This window comes from Botryllus schlosseri, chromosome 16, assembly GCF_051294905.1.
Source record: "Botryllus schlosseri isolate E-star chromosome 16, Bs_hap1, whole genome shotgun sequence".
Lineage (NCBI taxonomy): Eukaryota > Metazoa > Chordata > Ascidiacea > Stolidobranchia > Styelidae > Botryllus > Botryllus schlosseri.
In genome coordinates this window covers 3,166,943-3,184,875 of record NC_137251.1, presented here as the reverse complement: position 1 = coordinate 3,184,875, position 17,933 = coordinate 3,166,943, and the positions used below count along the sequence as shown (strand labels likewise).

The following is a 17,933-nucleotide window of genomic DNA, read 5'->3' as shown; positions in this document are numbered from 1 at the left end:
CCCCCAAATATTGGGAACCGAAAAATGAGCATGCATTTTCTGGTCCGGCTCCAATCCGGTTGTTCAATTATCTGGTCCAAATTTATGACACAATAGGCTATCTGTATTTGTTAATGCAGGGTGTGATCAGACTAGTTGACCCTACCCAGAGTCATATCGGTCACACCCTGTCCTATACCGTTAAGTCCATTTATTGTTGTTTCATGAGCCAATGATGTTTTTTCTTTACGGTTGGACAAATCAATAAATCTCTCTCTCTCTCTCTCTCTCGGCTCCGGTCCGGCTCCGACTGTATCAAGAAAAAGTACTGATCCGGCTCCAATCCGGCTCCGGCCAAAAATGTAGAAGTCCGGCCAGAAATCCGGCCCTACACGGTACGGGGGTTCCGTGAATTTATAAATATGCCTCGTTTATTTTCGCACAGGCTTGGATGTTACTTGTGTGTGTTTGGTTGGTAGTTATTTAGTTATAAAAGTCATGCTTACCCATAAAGAATCTGGCCATATCAAAAAAGTACTGATCCGGCTCCGATACGGTCGGCCCAAAATTTAAAAAATCCGGCCGGATATCCAATCCGGCTCCGGTCCATGCTCCTCACTAATACCAATATGCAATTATGTGCATGCGTGCACTGCATATTTTACATAAATATATATAAACAGACATGCCCCATATATTATTCATTTTACAATATTACGCACGCTCCATTAAACACATGTCAGCTATTTATATGATGTCGTTTTACCACATGACTTTATCATTATGGGACATATAGCTATTGGGAAACGTATTCTTCTCTGGCTTGACCATACGCGCACTGCGCAATACTGGAGGTCGGCTATTCGGAAAAAGTACGAAGTACAAATCGAATTGAAAATGCATTGCTATGCTAAGAGCATATGCTCTCTAAGACTATTAGTAGATCGATTTCCACTGGAATAAACAGCCAACAACACTAGCGGAAATCACAGTGCGAAACAGCTGGTCAGAATGATTAGAACGACAGCACTGCAATCGATCTTGAAGCGCGTCATTCTCAATCCATTATGCAGTCGAATTTAAATGACATTTATGTTGGAAAATATGGACATTATGGACAACTCCCGCAATATGTTACTGCTTAAAAGTCAGATAAAGGAAAGTAACACTTTCTTCAATAGTGCGGAGTCATTGATTTTGTTTGGGATACAATTGATGACAAAAGATTGTCAACGAAGCCAAATTTTATTGATACTATAGTTATCGCGGCTTACTCTGGAAATACCTAGGCAACTTCAGAATTTTGTGAGGATGGTAGAAAGCGCGGGTTTCAGGAGTATGAATCAATTCGCATCAGGAACAGAGCAGAATGACAATCACGCCAGCCCTCTGTAATACTAACGAATACCTGAAGCTATATTTGACAGTGTCAAGGGAATAATTTTAGATTTGTAGCGACCTCGCCTTGTTCCTTTTGTAGTGCATGATAGCCTTCGCATTCATACGCATTCAATTTAGCGTGAAAGCGAGAAATTTTTATACGACCGTCACTCGGAGTTTTCCATTTCTGGTATAGCTTTCAATTGAAATACGGTTCGCAATACCTTTGCAGATGAGCAATTTAGCATTGAGCATGTGCCGCTTTCGCTTTGCCATCTCGGAATATTAGCAGATATAAGATTGATACTTGATAGGCTAGCTATAGGAATGTAAACTATATAGCCTAGTCCTTTAAAGCAATTATATGGTTTAGTCGACTTGAATTATCAGCTTCGAGTAGTTTACGATTTTGTGAACTAAATATACAATTAAGGCTCTGCTGACCCTGCTAAAATTGAAATTTTCAGTTGAGCTGACAAGGAATGAACCTCCAGCAAATGCTGGTAAATTTGTCAAATATACTTACAGAATAATGTTGATCTTAAATCAAAGTGTATTTGTGTTACCGTAACAATTTAAACACTGACGTAATTTGAATCATCGTTACATTATAGCAGCGAATAATTCATTTCTGGTTTCAAATCAAACCCATTTATTCCCTCACCTGCCGCGGCACCGGATATCGAAGTCTTGACTACTTTACATACGAGTTTGACACCTGTGTTATATGTAGATTGCCATATATAGTATTTGCACGGTCTATCTATGTCAGTGGTTGTAGTAGGCCTACAATTTTGAGACATAGTCGAAACATGGTCATTTGCAGCGTTAAAGTATGACCAGTGGTCACTAATGTGTAATTATAAGAGATTTTATAGAATATAACTGCTGTAGAAGCAGCGCATTTTTGTGACAAATGGGTGAAACAGGAGTTCTCTACGATACATGCCTATTGTTACCAATATGTGTCAACATTACTTTATTATAAGATGCTAGTCAAATGGGATTACAGAGTCGAGCTTGACTTATGGCACCATGCGCTGTATTGCAAATAACACCAGTGGTCTTTTGAATACTTTTTGATTTGGCGATAAGGGGGTGCGATTTGTTTTGCCATCGCCAAGGGAGGCGCGTGTCAAAGCGTTTACGAACCACTGCTCTAGATAATATTTATCAGTCATACGAAAAGTCATGCCGCCATTCGACTAAAATTTCCCTACGGGATTGCAATTGTAGAAATGGAGTTAGCGAGGTTAAGTGAAGGTTCATAATGGTAAACATATTACAAGGTATACTATATTTTCCCGTGATGGATTTTCGCATATCCAATATATCTATATACATAATATGTCAGGATCATGCCATAGAATAATACGTAACGTAACGTAGGCTAATACTCAAGATTAAACTACAAAAGTTAGGTACAAATGTCCGAGTTAGGTACAAATGTCCTAACGCCAATCTTGACTCGTTTTGCACGATACAGTTCTCCTAGGAAAACCAGAAATTAGATGAGAATTAATATTAGAACAATAAACACTTCACAAATTAGATTAGAACTACATTAGCGGCATTTTGCTCTAATTTGACAACTAGAATTATATTGTTGTCCACGACTGATTGCGATGGAAGCTTTGGTTGAATCAAATGTCACAAACACCCATATCGCCATTAGGGCTGGGAAAATTCGAGTACCTAAGTCATTCGATTCTGAATGACGTATTCCGCTTCGAGTCGAGTATTCGAGTATTACTCATTATGACGTAACAGCAGACTGAACTTTATGTCACCACAAAGAACATATTGCCTGTTATCCGTCACATTAAAGATACTTTGGTATTCTTTCGACCATACGGGTTTCATTGCACTTCTTAAGAATGTTGTGGGGTGATCATGACTTCGGAAATGTGTTATTTCCAGTAACGTTCGTAGCTTTTATGCTATGTCTCGTTTGCTGCAACACGGCCAGTCAAGGTTTCAAGGCTTTCGCAGTGGAAAATAGTATGGAAAGTATAATTCTCATTAGTAAATTAACTTTCTGTTGCAAGGAGCGTATAATTTCAGTACTCGAAAAAATCATCTTGTACTACTCGACTCGAATCATTAAAATTAATAATCGATTCAGATTCGAGTACTCGAATCATTGTGCCCAGCCCTAATCGCCAGTTGGAGTGAGCCGAACTCAGAGTGACATGAAATTGTTTCGTAACTTTGCATGAATAGGCCTACTGAAATATATTCAACTCTACCAATATTCCAGTTTTCGACTTACCATTAATATGTATTATAGTAACAACTTCGATTGTATCTTACAGAGGTAGCCTATGCTTGTATTATATGTGCGAAATTTGATGCTGAGCGCCAGGCTCGATATCTGATTTTCTTCACATTGAGGTAGGACAGTTGTAATCCGCCGTTATATAAGATAACCTACGTCCGCACCTATGTTATACATGTGGGGAGGAAAAGGGCCGTAACAGCACTTCGTCAGCCCCCCCCCAAAACGTTGGTCTTGCCCCCCCCCCCACATGATGATAAACCGAAGTTCTGGGGGGCTTCTGAAGCAGATGTGTCCACACGATGGTGGATTAAACCCGTGTCATTGCTAATTGACGTGACTTTCATCTATTCTTTGATTCAGATCAATTATTCCGAATCGCGAGCAGTTGCCTAAAGCTCAATTGCTATAGCGGCGTATGATTGACGACTCCGCATAACTTCGATGGGGAGAATACAGACGATTTTGCATTTAGCACTGTTCTTGCTGAGCGCATTTCACGTTGGTGCCGATTATAATTATACATGCGGCCAATGCAGCTGCGTTTCGGGAAAGCTAATCGATTGCAGTTCCAAGCAATTGCAGGAGGTTCCCATGTTTGGCGAGGTGCAAGGCACGGCGACAATTCTGAATTTGGATAACAACAGCCTTGAGAACGTGCCGGTAAACTATTTCGGACTCTTTACAAGCCTCCAGAAAGTCAGCGCGTCAGGAAACCACATTGATTTTATCCATCCGTCAGCTTTCAATATGACGGCCATGAACAGCAGCACGATCAATTCGCCCCTCAAATATGTCGATTTGTCAGGTAAATCAAATTGATATTATACTTCACTTACACTTATATCCATGAGGTTATAGGGCCGGGTCTCCAAATCATCCTGGCCAGGTATCATCGCCTAAAGTTGTGAACCCGGAGATCCGACATTGGCCAGGGGTTTGATAATTTGAAATCGGAATTTGTAATTTCCCGTAATAAAGCGATGACTCTACGGAGATGGCAAAGTCAATGGTTTGCATCCGATGTGAAATGACTAAAACAAGGTTAAAACAGCGAATAAACACGCAAATGCCCGTATAGATATCGTACACGTATCTATACCAGTGGTTTTTAACCTTACCTAACCTAGGGTTACATATTTTGGAAATCTGAAAAGAGGATACTTTTGAAAAATGGCAATTTTTTGCCATTTCGTGGTCGGTTGACTAAAAAAAGGTCAACTTTCTGGCCCAACTCCCGAAATAGCCGCCGGAATATGACTTCAGTGCTGATTTACTGTATCTCGCTCCAGCAAAAAAGAGGACAAAATCTCAAAAAAGAGGACATTCGGGCGTTCTCCGAGGTCACTTTCAAAAAAGTCAAAAAAGGAGGACAAATGCTCTTAAAAAGGACGTATGGTAACCCTAAACTAACCCGAGGAGCACTCACGCTAATCTACAAGTCTTCACGGAACCCCACATTTTCAATTGCTTAGTTGCAAATAAGCTTATAAATATTGGAGATAGAATTTATATTTCAGAAGTAAGGGGTTTCGACGAAATAACACCGTAACTTTCACAATTATAGGCTAAGACTTAGACTTATCAGTAGGGCAAGTTTTTGTTGCACTAAAAATGCGAGAAAGTTGCATTTAATTTTGAAAAAAGTTGCAGTAAAGGGTTGCATTTATAATTTTTGTTCAATTATTAGGGTATTGGGTACCCGAAAGGTTTCGTTGTTTAGCCTAGTTTCTGCAGGGCTGTCAAATTTGACACTTTGCCATTTCACGGACATTCTGGCTGGACCGCCTAAAAATTACAGTTTTTCCGGTACACAGCAAGTAAGCCTACACAATGCGGGCATAATTTCCCCCCATACGCCAAACATCATAGCGATAACCCCTTCCTACTAAAACAAGTCAAGTAACGCACCCCAAAGCCCCTAGGTCTGCAAACTTGACCCAAGGCGTTCCAGAAAAACTCACACCTAGCGACTTTAACAAAATAAATAGTCTTAGAAAGATGACCTAGTGAAAATGTTATTTTCGTTGGTCTCGCCTGGGCGTTCGTGAAATGGGAAACTATCTCAAATTTACACGACATAATTAATAACGCGATTTATTAACATATTGTCCGGGCTCATTCATGCTTGGCAGGGGAGTTGAATTTCTTGCTTGCAAACTATTGTGTCATAGATAGTGAGATGCTGCTAACCCATAATATAACTCTTTGTTATGCAAATCAAAGAGAATAGAACTATACTATAAATAGTTTATCTTTAAAGCCTGTTTTTAAATCATTCCTTTACATTTTTACGCAATATTTGATAAAAGTTGCAGTAAAAATTGGGTATGAAGAATTGAGAAAAGCTGCAAAAAGTTGCACTATAAAATCCCTTCAAACAGCTTGAAACATCATAGTACATAGATTCTGAGTATCTACGACGCTGTCGTAAGCTGTAAAAAATACAGTTGCAAAAACTTGCCCTACTTATCAGGCATAATTACCAGCCACCAATGTGGCCAAGAAGAGTTTAGTGTATGTATCGACCTCCAGGGGAACCGCTGAGACTGGCTGCTGGAACCCCAGTGCTCCATGGAACACCGGTTAATAAACACTGATGTAGAGCTAGATTAGGCTGCCGATAAAGCAGGATCATTAGCAAGCCTCGTGTCAGCATCCCATTTAGCGAATTTATATCTTACGAGCAACGCTTAGAGTTATCATTAGTTGCTGTGCGTTGCCAACTATACTTTTTCTGACAGATAATCATCTTCACGAAATGCCGGCTTGCTTTCGGCACGCCGACCACTTCACTACAACTTTGCATAACGTCGAGGAGGTTAATCTCGCGAGAAACGAAATCGGGCCGAATGTAGAAGAATACAGCTTGGCGGGATTACGGTATGCAGAAAATGCACTCACTATGTTGTCAATGTCGATATACCACACTTCTATCGTACCGGTAATGGTTCGTGTCGTAAGTAGGCTATAGGCTACCACTTACTGATCTAAATAATATATATAACCTAACTTCAAATACGCATTACGGCCTGACATTCCAATCATTTATTATTAATGAAAGATGGAAATTGACTAAATACAAATTGATATATGTCTAAGAGCAAACATTAATGCATCTCCTGTATAGTCGGCCTCTCATGAAGTATTATCGATCTGGCTATTCAAAATAGATTTCTAAGAGGACAGGCAATGGGGTTTGCAATACCAGCATATAGGTGTAGGTATAGGTGTTAGTACAGTGGTTCGGGGCCTACGACAGTTCTTATCCTCTACTAACCTGCTGAACACTTATGCTAGTCTGCAACCCTTCGTGGAACCTCAAATCATCGCCGGGTCATAAAAACCTACCACAATGCACATCTAATACAGATTCAGGGCCGTAATTGCGGCACCCCAAACCCCCCAAAATAATACCGTAAATCGAAATAGATTATGGAGTATTTTTTAGTAAGAATTATTAAAATTGAAAAAGAAAAGTCCATCATTTTTGTATGGCTGACGTGTACATTACTATATTGCTGGTGCATGAAATGAGCTAGTATTCCCGACTTGGAAATAACGCGTTGACGTAAAGTTGTGGATGCAATGTAGCATTTGACCTTTGACACCATGCTTCGTCAATTTGAACAAGAGACCTTTTCTCCAGACCATATCGTAAGCGGATTGTATGTCCAAGAATACTGCAATTACAGAACACCGATCATTAATACCCTTGAAAACATTGTCGTGTACTGCGCTCATGGAATAAGAAGCATTGTACTAGACTACAGGAACTATAGTGGGCTTATGACTATCAGGGTATGTGTATAAGCGTTCGCATGCGGCTTATGAACCATTATATATTAGAAATTTGCATTCATAAAAAACTTGCCATACGTTTCATCGCTGGGATATTTTTCAAATAACTTTTTATAAACTTAGTAAAAAGCCGTTCACTTTCGACCAAAGGCCTCTTTAAGGGGGCGGATGGGCAGTGACTAGTGAGCATATACGTATAGACAGTGAAAAGATAGGCAGGTGTCGAAACGAATTGGAGTAGTTTTTGAGATCAGACACCCACCTGGGCCTAGGCGATGTAAAGAAGATGCATGCACGCTGAATGAAAAGTAAAAGAAGTTGTAAAAGGATAAGCGACAAAATGAGGTGCCATGTGACGGTTGTCGAGATCGATATGTCATGTCGACCTGACCTTTCACGATGCATATGAAAGGGTGATGCTCATTGGCAGAGAGCTTGTTGCGTTATATCTCTAATTGCAGACCATTTGCTGACTAATAGGTGGTTACAGTCACTGGATGTAAGTGGGAATGAGATCAGAACGTTGGAAGAAAGAGCTCTGCGACAACTGGAAGAATTACGAGTGCTGGACCTCAGCTACAATTTCATCGAAAGCTTCCCGTCGAATATTTTTCATCGGCGATCGGTACTTCATACTCTCAGGTATTGGCTTTTACTTGATTTGGATTTAAATCAGTCTCAGTTGTTTAGGGTTACCACATTTTTGAAATCTGAAAAGAAGACACTTTTTCAAAATATTCAGACTTGCAAAACTGGAGAAAAATCCGGAAAAAATGGTAAATTTTACCCGACTTCGTGATTGGTTGACTAAAAAATGGTCATTTTTCCGACTTCACTCCAGAAATATACACTTTTGTTGAATTCTCCGTTGGTTGACTAAAAAAAGGTCGACTTTCCGCTTCAACTCCCGAAATACCCGCCGGAACGTTACTTGAGTACTGATTTCCTATATCTCAGTCGAATTTTGACCTGTAATTAATCAAAATTTTCAAAAAAGAGGACAAATTTTCAAAAAGGGACATTTAGGCGTCTTCCGAGGACACTTTCAAAAAGTCAAAAAAGAGGACAAATCCTCTTAAAAGAGGTCGTATGGTAACCCTACTGTTTTTTAGTATTAACGGTGTAGCGGATTCTGACAATCAGAAAATATCACCGCTGACAGTATTTTCCGCTGGTTGCTAAACATAATTATCAGAATGGCTATTAGTATACATTTCAAAGAGAGTGATGCTTTGATATACAACAACGCTGCGGAAGTAGAGGCCTAATAACTCGCACTATGCCCAATGCCCATCGCTATATTTCGACTGTGTTGGAATTAGTAATGATGTTGTCGCCATTCCGCCTATAGCGATGTTTTACCTTATGCTTTGATTATTATTTTTACTACCAGCGACGAATTGTGTATTTGTGAATTAATTTTATGCAGCACTTTTAATGTGGAATGTAGATTCTGTAAAAGCGAGACAATAAGGCCCGTCGGTCAGTGCTTTCGGCAAGCGCCTACTGCATTAATGGATGGTTCGTACTTGATGTTGCAAGCACGAATAAATAGATCCACGGTTTCCTTTGTTCCATGTGGACAGCGAGCCTAATCCAGCGCATCAATATTACACTGCGCTGAACCCAGGCGCATTAACTAATGCCGATTGATTTAGATTATCTGCGAATAAGATGAGCTCAGTTCCAAGCGAACTCCCGCAAACGATTGAAACCTTGGATTTGGGCCGCAACGAAATAAGAAACATCAACACCGTCAGCTCAGCCAACCTCCGAAGCCTTCCCAACGTCAAATTACTGAATTTGAGCGGAAACGGTCTCGCGGACATTCACGCAGACGCTTTCCGTAGCATGACGAAACTCCGCGAGTTGGATTTGTCCAGCAACAGTCTGTTCAGTCTCCCGTCGGATATCTTCTCGCGCACGGTGATGATGGACACGATATACCTGCACGGGTGAGCTTCCGTTTCTACCGATTACTGGGGTATACTCTTAGCGAAAAGATTGTGTGTATTCAAACACGTGACATACGGGTGGTAATATACAAGTGCAAGGGTCGACAAACCCCGGCACGGGTGCCATTTGTGGCACGCGACATGATTTTTCATGGCACGTCAAATGATTTCACGCAAACGGCATATTGAGACTATATGTTTTGCAAAAAGTGAAACAGACGTTTTCAAAATGCACAAAGCTCGTAGGCTATCCAAAATCTTTTCGTAAATCAACATAAAACAGTCTTTTAGGGCAAGACTTATCTTGAAATTAATTTAAGACTAAAACTGAAGCGCGATTTATTGGAACCTTATGTCTTGATTATAATGTGGGAACCCCCCAATAAATAAATATGCATATAGAAAATGTTAGAAGTGTTCACTGTGCATCCTACGGGAGCGCAACTTATGAACCAGCATTCCGGCGCTGGGAATTTTCACGCTATAGAAGACGCGACCTAGACATAAAGTTTCGGACAACATGCGACTCCCGTGCGGTGTATGTGTTGCCAAAATGATCGGTGGCGACACTGGCGATAAAACCATGAGACAAAATAACCGCCGCATGCCGGCCAAAACGTTCGACATTGATATGTCCACTGTCAAGGCGTCGAAGTGACCAACGCCGAATAGTCCAGCGCCCGCAGCTTGAGCCACACGTATCAAATGAGACCTACCAAGAAAAATCATGAGCTCATGTCGAAATGCGAATTTGGAATCTCGGAAGGAGATATTCTTTTAGTTTCGTCTGGTGAGCAAGCGATCCAAATTTATCTGGAGCAACCACAATGTATACCGCTTTACCGCGACATTTGCAGACAATTCTAGTGTCATGATGTTGGTCTGCAGACCAACCTGAATGTGACACCGAACCAACTTGAATGATACAGTAGTGGGCACATTTTCATCAACACCAGACCATATCATTGTGACAACACTGATTGGCCTGTCACTTATTGGATATTGTATCAGGGTTGTAACCAAGTCACATGGCTCCGAGTCACAAGTCAATCTCACTTTTATAGTTTTGACTCGATTCAAGTCGAGTCATTTTCAATTCACCACCGAGTCAAGTCCGAGTCCAAGTCATCGAGCAGAGGGTCGAGTCCGAGTCATGGGATTGTGACTCGAGTCCGAGTCCAAGTCATTGTGTTGACTGCTCAGTTTCCAGTTAAAAGTCTTGTTAAAGCCACTTTTCATAACTCTGTTTGGTGATATCGAATGGTTCGAATTTATAATATGCTAATTTTCCTCACTTTTAGCAGTTTCTGGTCGCATTTTCAAGTATACCAGTACCAATAGACGAAATCCCGATAGTGTGATTACCTTACTAGTCTTCGAAATTACAATGAAATGTCGGTCTTGGCTGTCTGAGTCTCGAGTCATATGACTTGGTTCGAGTCATGCGCGATGACTCGAGTCCAAGTCGAGTCAATACACAGATTGACTGGAGTCGAGTCGACTCATTTCCGTATTTTGAGAAAATGACTCGAGTCAACTCGAGTCATCAGAAAATTGTGACTCGAGTTTGACTCGAGTCGAGTCATGACTCGAGTCATTACAACCCTGTATGGAACCGAACACAGTGGACTTGGAAACGACCAAATCTACCACAGAAGATCGATCATTGCGCGACTGAAAATAAATTATGTAAATAATACATACACGTAAGCGATAAGTCGGGTGCGGCTGCGGTAGCGACCAAAATTTATTCCCTTCGCTACCAATAATAATTTAAGATCACTGGCGTAACGGATGCCGTTGCCAGCTGCAGAAAAACGGATGGTGCATGGTATTCCTTGCTTGAAAAGTTGAATATTAACAATAAATTGAATGTTTGGCATGAAAGCTGATAAAAATATGACATTTTTTGACATTTTGGCACACTGCACACAAAAGGTTACTGGCCCTGTGCTAGTGGTACACGAAGGCAGAAGGCACTGACTAGTTCAGGTACTCGATTTTGACCAGCGCTAGGAGTCACGAACGGAATGGTTTTGTGCCATGATTTCATAGTGAGGATATCAACATGATCACAACGGAAAACTTCCGTCGGTCATTGTAGACAAGGATACGATCGCTAAAAGGTTAAGAAAAATGCTCTAGACTAGATCGATTACTTACTAAATTATTTGATTACCGAAGCTACCGAGTTTTGATTCGGAGAGCATGATATCTGCACAGTATTCAGTGCTACGTATCGTCTGCTGACCTACATAATCACCGGTCAGAGAAGGCTTTAAAATTGCGACGCGACATATCGCTCTTACAACGTATAGGCTTACGTGGGGCCCACCAAGAGGACACAGCGTCGCTACAAGTTAATTTGCGCGTTAACTAGCTTCGCGCAATATTTTTCATTCACAGGATATATACATTATTCACTTGAGCCAAGCATTTTGCGTTCGTGAGGAAGCCGCCATTTTTGTAATCTTACCCTATTTTTACTAGACACATGTTCAATGTTCATGTTCAGTTGCGAAAGTGGGCTTTTAATGGATTCTAAATTCTAATGAAATCGACTTTGCATTCAAGGAACGTCGATATTCCATCCATCGCGTTGATTGAATCGATACTGGCTAGCTAAGCAATCTATACTCGAGTCGTTAAATTTTTCTCTTCATTTCGAATAATAGTGACCAAATGCCATCCCAACATATTAATAATTAATAATTCAAAACCGCATCCCCTTGTGATGTATTGATGATGCGTGGAGCAATAACTGCACATTTAATATTACGAATTGATCGTCCTGAATGAATGCAATAGAAAGCGTGTATAAACGGCTAATGGGTGCGGGATGGTTCGATTAGAAGGTCTTTTGTGCATGCAGAATCAAAATAGATAAAGACTGAAACTGTTACGTTCTTCAATCCAACTGGAAATCAGAAACAAGTCAACGGCAGCGCAAAGAAATATTTGCAATATGGTACCACGAAAAATGGTAGCGTAACGGAGTTACGATGATACACAGCTGACAGCTTGCAATTTTTCAACTGTACAGTACAGCAGAGTCCACATCACTAAAGGCATATGGTTAGGCTTACCATATTTTGGAAATGTAGAAAGAGGACACTTTTTCAGAAATTTCAGACATGCAAAACCGGAGAAGAATTCTCAAAAACCGGTAAATTTTTCCCACTTCGTGATCGGTTCACTAAAAAAAAAGGTCATCACTTCCGCTCAGTGCTCAAAATAACGTTTTTCTCTCCACATTGCCAGGTGGATGACTATAAAAAAAAAATTAAAAAAAAAGTCATCACTTCCGCTCAATGCTCAAAATAACGTTTTTCTCTCCACATTGCCAGGTGGATGCCAGTCCGCCCATTGACAACACCGGAGAAGCCAGTACATATCCTCGTACATTGTTACTGTTACACGATTATACGAATTGGTATATTAATGTGAAGAAAACTTATGCTGTATAGGTAATTCTACTGTTCTTCTGGCTCGTTCCACGCGCTACTCGCTCCCACATTCAAGTCATGAACATCCAAATAAACAAAAAAGAAACTTGACAAATAACCATTGATGGCACTACTGGAACACGAAAAACGACCACAATCAATTGTGACATTCAAAAATACCAATGCGAAATTCGGAACGACGCGGTGATAGGATTTGCGTCAGTGTCAGGCCACAACCACTGTAATATACATGGCATGGAAAAATGGGTAGCTATAGTCTCGTACCGCAGTTATAGTTACTATCAGATTGCCCTGCCTATTCAGCCTACTATATGTGCACTGTCGCTTGTATAGTTCTAGGAATTCAGTTAATGCATAACCACAATTTTAATCTTAGCTCTAAAAAGATTTCGATTTTTTGACCGACTATCTCATGCGTAATCACAAATGTATGGATGACAAACTATTCTTTTCTATTTCAGGAATAGGTATTTGGAAAGCCTCCCAAGCGTCATTTTCCTAAACCTGCGCCGTCTACGCTTTCTATTTTTGCAAGGATGCGCCCTCACAACGTTGGCGATAGGCGAGCCTTCGGTATCGCCGTATTCGCTGAAATTCACGTGGGAAGTGACCAGATCGAATTTCGAGATCGACGAATCCTACGTGCCGAGATTGGAAGCCATGTGGCTGTTCGGCAACCCCATTAACTGCGATTGTAACTTACTGCCGCTGGTTTGGTTTATATCGCGAAGAGGGATATTGCTTGATGCAAGTCCGCGAGTGTTGATAGACAAACAATACAACAACGCCACTGTCGAACGTATAAACAGAGAACTCGGTAATAACGAGGACCTTGGTACGTATTGCGCCACGCCTTTCAATAGGCACAACGCGGTCATAAGCAAAGAAATCAGAAGTATTCCGGACGACGACTTGATATGCCCGGACCAAATGCATTTCATCTTGTTCGCGATGTCTTTAGGGATTGTTTCTTTTGCGGCCTCTATGCCGGTCGCGCTATGCGCTATATGTGCTGTTGCGTTCGTAGTTAAGCTTGGCAAGGGTCCACTTTCGGACTGCAAACACAAGCTGGAAGGAGCGTTCCAACAAACTCCTGCGATAAAATCTGAATTTTGAGTCAATCGAAAAAAGTAAATTCGAGTGCGGTAGGAAAAGCTTGTTTCGAGAGTAGCCTACAATATAATGCTGTGCCGCGTACCGTTATCGGACCGAGATACTCCTAAAGCGCATCGTTAGGAGTAATACGGAGCTCGTGGACAATATAAATGATGAATGTGAATATAACTATTATTCTCGATTCGCGAAATCATCGCTATTTAATATATTACATAGTCTCCATCTATCGTTCTGTTCATAGATGCTGTCAATCTGTCATATGGTGTTATACCTTTTCGGCGACTACTAATGGCTGCCAGACTTGGACATATTGAAAATCGTTCAAATTTCAGTAAATTAAATAAATGAAGAAACAAATACCCTAATAGGTTTCGCGAATGCGAGGACGATGATTTAGGCGCTACAGGATCTTCCATCAAAAAAGCATTTGGTTAGATGGTGTTATACAAGACACGAAAGTGGATGTGCAAAGAAATATTTAATGTAATAACAGTACAACAGTGGTTCGACCTAAATCTGTCCCATATAATTATAAAAACAAAACAATGTAGGCACCAGGGCTGTGGAGTTGAAGAGCGGAGTCGTAGTTTCGCTAATTTTTTCCTTATTGGAGTCGAAGTCTAAAAAATTTTAGCACTCCCTGGAGTCGGATCCGTGAAAAAATACTGGCTGGAGTCGGCGTCAGCGTTAGTGAAAATGGTCCTGACTCCGACTCCAACTTGTTTAATATGAAAGCATGCAAGTGCTTTCACAGGTCTCTTGAAATTACTCATATTAAATAAAATAGGATTTGTTTGTACCAACAATCACTGTTATTGATAACGATATTGATAAATTGCCATTATTTGCAAATTGCAATTCAATTGCATAGACTAGAGGAAGAACATTGCAAGATGCATCTTCGTGATTAACGCAAAATCGACGATGCGGTCACAAATTGGTGGAATTTTTGGGATTATGTTATGATACTGTGAAAGAGTTAATAAATCGTGTGGTTTTAAAAGGGACAACATCGGTTGTGAAATGTAAAGTGCTGCTTCCAACTTGCCAAAATGTAATATATTTCTTATTATAAAATAAGTATCTCAGTCGCTTGGGTTCAACAAATATAAAGAGTGCAAGTATAGTCCTAGTCTAGGGATACTTGACTAAGTGCATGTGTACCAGGGGTCGCCATCTCAAAATGGGTCGCGGGCCACTTTTCCAAATTCCTAGAGGCCGCGGGCCGCATGACATCAATATCGAGATAAAAGTAGGCAACGCAGTTCAATAACCACGTCTGATAACTCCACGTTATTACAATGCTGTGCTCTCTAACATGCGCGACTGTTATAGTCACCACAAAAGAAATAATATTTTATTGAACAAACACAAATACAACGAAAAGTATCATCAATTTCATTATATTTTGAACTATGAGCTGTACACGATACCTGACAACACTCTGTAGCCGCTAAAACAGGGGTGGCCAACATTTTTGCTATTCACGGCCGCATTTCGATCACTCATGTAGCCTGCGGCCGCATACCGGTGGTTAGTCGCGATAAACTAACTGGGGCCAAATACCCACGTTAAACTGTCCCTGTCCATTGCCGGTACACTCCGAACTAATCTATTTACGCATATTGGCTTACTATGCGTTAGTAGTTATGTTGTAAAGAGCCACAGGAAACCGTTCAGTAGACGCGCGAAGCGCGAAAAAATTTTCATGTTCATGAATGAATTTCGTCAATAAATATTAGTATAGTTTCACCTATTACTATAAAATATTTATCCTTTCTCGGCCAATGTGATCAGATTCACCGATAGAGCTGATGCAGGGTGTATCTTCGAAAACTTAGGGTAGTTATTAAAAGTGTCGACAGCCGCATAATTGCCCTTCTACTGCCGCAGATTGGCCACCCCTGGATTAAAGAATCAATATTGGGGTTAGCTAGACACGGTATAGGCCTACTTGCTAGACAACTATCTCCTCGTAAAGCATGGTCTTTTGGAGAGCCCGAAGTCGTTTTTCAAGCGTCTCGGTCTTGGCAGTGGTGGGGCCATTGCACGTCAAGGCAATATGCCCATTCGTACCAGCAAATTCTTCATCCATGGAATGATATTACCATGCCGAAGCCGTACCTACTAGTGAGGAATAGTGATATTGGGCACAGTAGAATGGATTACTATGAACAACAACAACATTATGTTTCAGCGTTTCAAAATGATTTACTAAGCGTTTTTCTGAAATTTTTTCAAATCAGGTCGCGGGCCGCAAAATAGGACCTCGCGGGCCGCGTGTTGGTGACCCCTGATGTAGACATATGCTATTTGACTACTCCCTAAATTTCGTTTCTGAACACCGTTTTATTTGTCGTGAGAGAGCGTGTGCTTGAATCAGAATATAGTGTGTAGTGAGAAAATTTGTACATCTCTGTATTATTTGCTGACTCATGTACAAGAGCTACACTATATTGTTTTTATCCACATTTTAATTATACAGGATGGGATATATAATAGGCTTACCATATTTTGGAAATCAAAAAAGAGGACACTTTTTCAGAAATTTGCAAATTGCAAAACCGCAGTGAAATTCTCAAAAATCGGTTAATTTCGCCCACTTTGTGATCGGTTGACTAAAAAAAAAAAAAAAAGGTCATCTTTTCAGCTCAGATCTCAGATTAACGTTTTCCACTCCACATTGCTAGGTGGATGATTAAAAAAAAAAAAGGTCATCATTCCGCTCAGAGCTAAAATCACCGTTTTTCACCCTTCGGAGCTTCAATTCTGTGCTAGTATGCGGCATATCACTTGCAATTGGCTCTAAATCTGCTCTAAATCCTAAAAAAAGAGGACAAAATCTCAAAAAAGAGGACAAAAGGGCGTCCTCCGAGGACACTTTCAAAAAAGTCAAAAAAGAGGACAAATCCTCTTAAAAGAGGACGTATGGTAAGCCTAATATATAACATGTTTGAATGATTTATATAATATTAGAGAATATCCGTGGCTTGTCTATATGTTATAAAAACTTATGAAAAAATGAAGAATATTTCTAAATTAAAACTTCCATGTTAATTGTGCAGTAAGTATTGAGAGCTATGCCACAATGAAACAATTCTGGATACCATCGTGAAAAATATGTTTGGATATGTTTAATGGTTATATGAAAGTCATTAAACCTTCACTTGTGACATATATAATTTTCGAAGTAAATTTGTAGTATTCTTGGAGTCGGAGTTCTGTGAGGAAAATAGTAGGAGTCGGTGCGGTCGAAACGGCATACTCATTAATGATAACTGAGCGTATTTTCACGAACACGCTTTACTTAATCCAAAATTTCCTGGGTTGTTCTGGTCGTAGACAATTACAACTATTACAGATGGATAGCTATTATCAATACGCATACGTCGAGCCATAAATAACATCTTATACTATCGAATAGCCTGTTCAAAATGCAGATTGAATACATAAAAACGTTTTGCGCAAAATACAATTCGCCACGGCGTTCGCGTGAATGTGCGCGCGTGAGATAAACCAGCGCCCGTGACCTAAATCAGCGCATCGCCGAGACATCAAATTCATTTGCAGATCTTTTCTCCTAACATGCGTTGGTTATGCCCATTGCCCATCTATTGGAATACTTATAATCAATAATTAGTCGCACAGAAGATTATTTGAACTGAAAGTAAAAATATTTTACGAAATAACATGCGCGGGTTTTAGCAATGTATTTTCTGTTGCTGTTGAAGATTACGCATATTGAATATTTTTGCTTTTCATACTAATACACCAATACTGCCATGATGTTGTTCATCATCATCATCATCATCATCATTGGTTTATTAGCAATTTTATCAGTTCAATACACCACAAAAAATGCGATACAATGAATAGACAGGAAGATGTCGAAGCGACTTGGATTTGTCAATGGAATCGGACACCCACCTTGGCCTAGGCGTAGTAAAGAGGAGGCAT

General features: G+C 40.3%; 1 protein-coding gene across 1 annotated transcript; it reads left to right on the top strand.

Moving 5' to 3' along the window:
* Positions 1-2,855: 2,855 nt before the first annotated feature.
* On the top strand, positions 2,856-17,762 carry LOC145458790 (uncharacterized). The gene is made up of 6 exons (XM_080337280.1): positions 2,856-3,753; positions 4,001-4,445; positions 6,382-6,520; positions 7,919-8,080; positions 9,097-9,393; positions 13,322-17,762. The coding sequence occupies exons 2-6, from the start codon at positions 4,082-4,084 to the stop codon at positions 13,974-13,976; spliced, it is 1,617 nt and encodes a 538-aa protein (XP_080193406.1). The 5' UTR covers positions 2,856-3,753; positions 4,001-4,081; the 3' UTR covers positions 13,977-17,762.
* Positions 17,763-17,933: the final 171 nt, after the last annotated feature.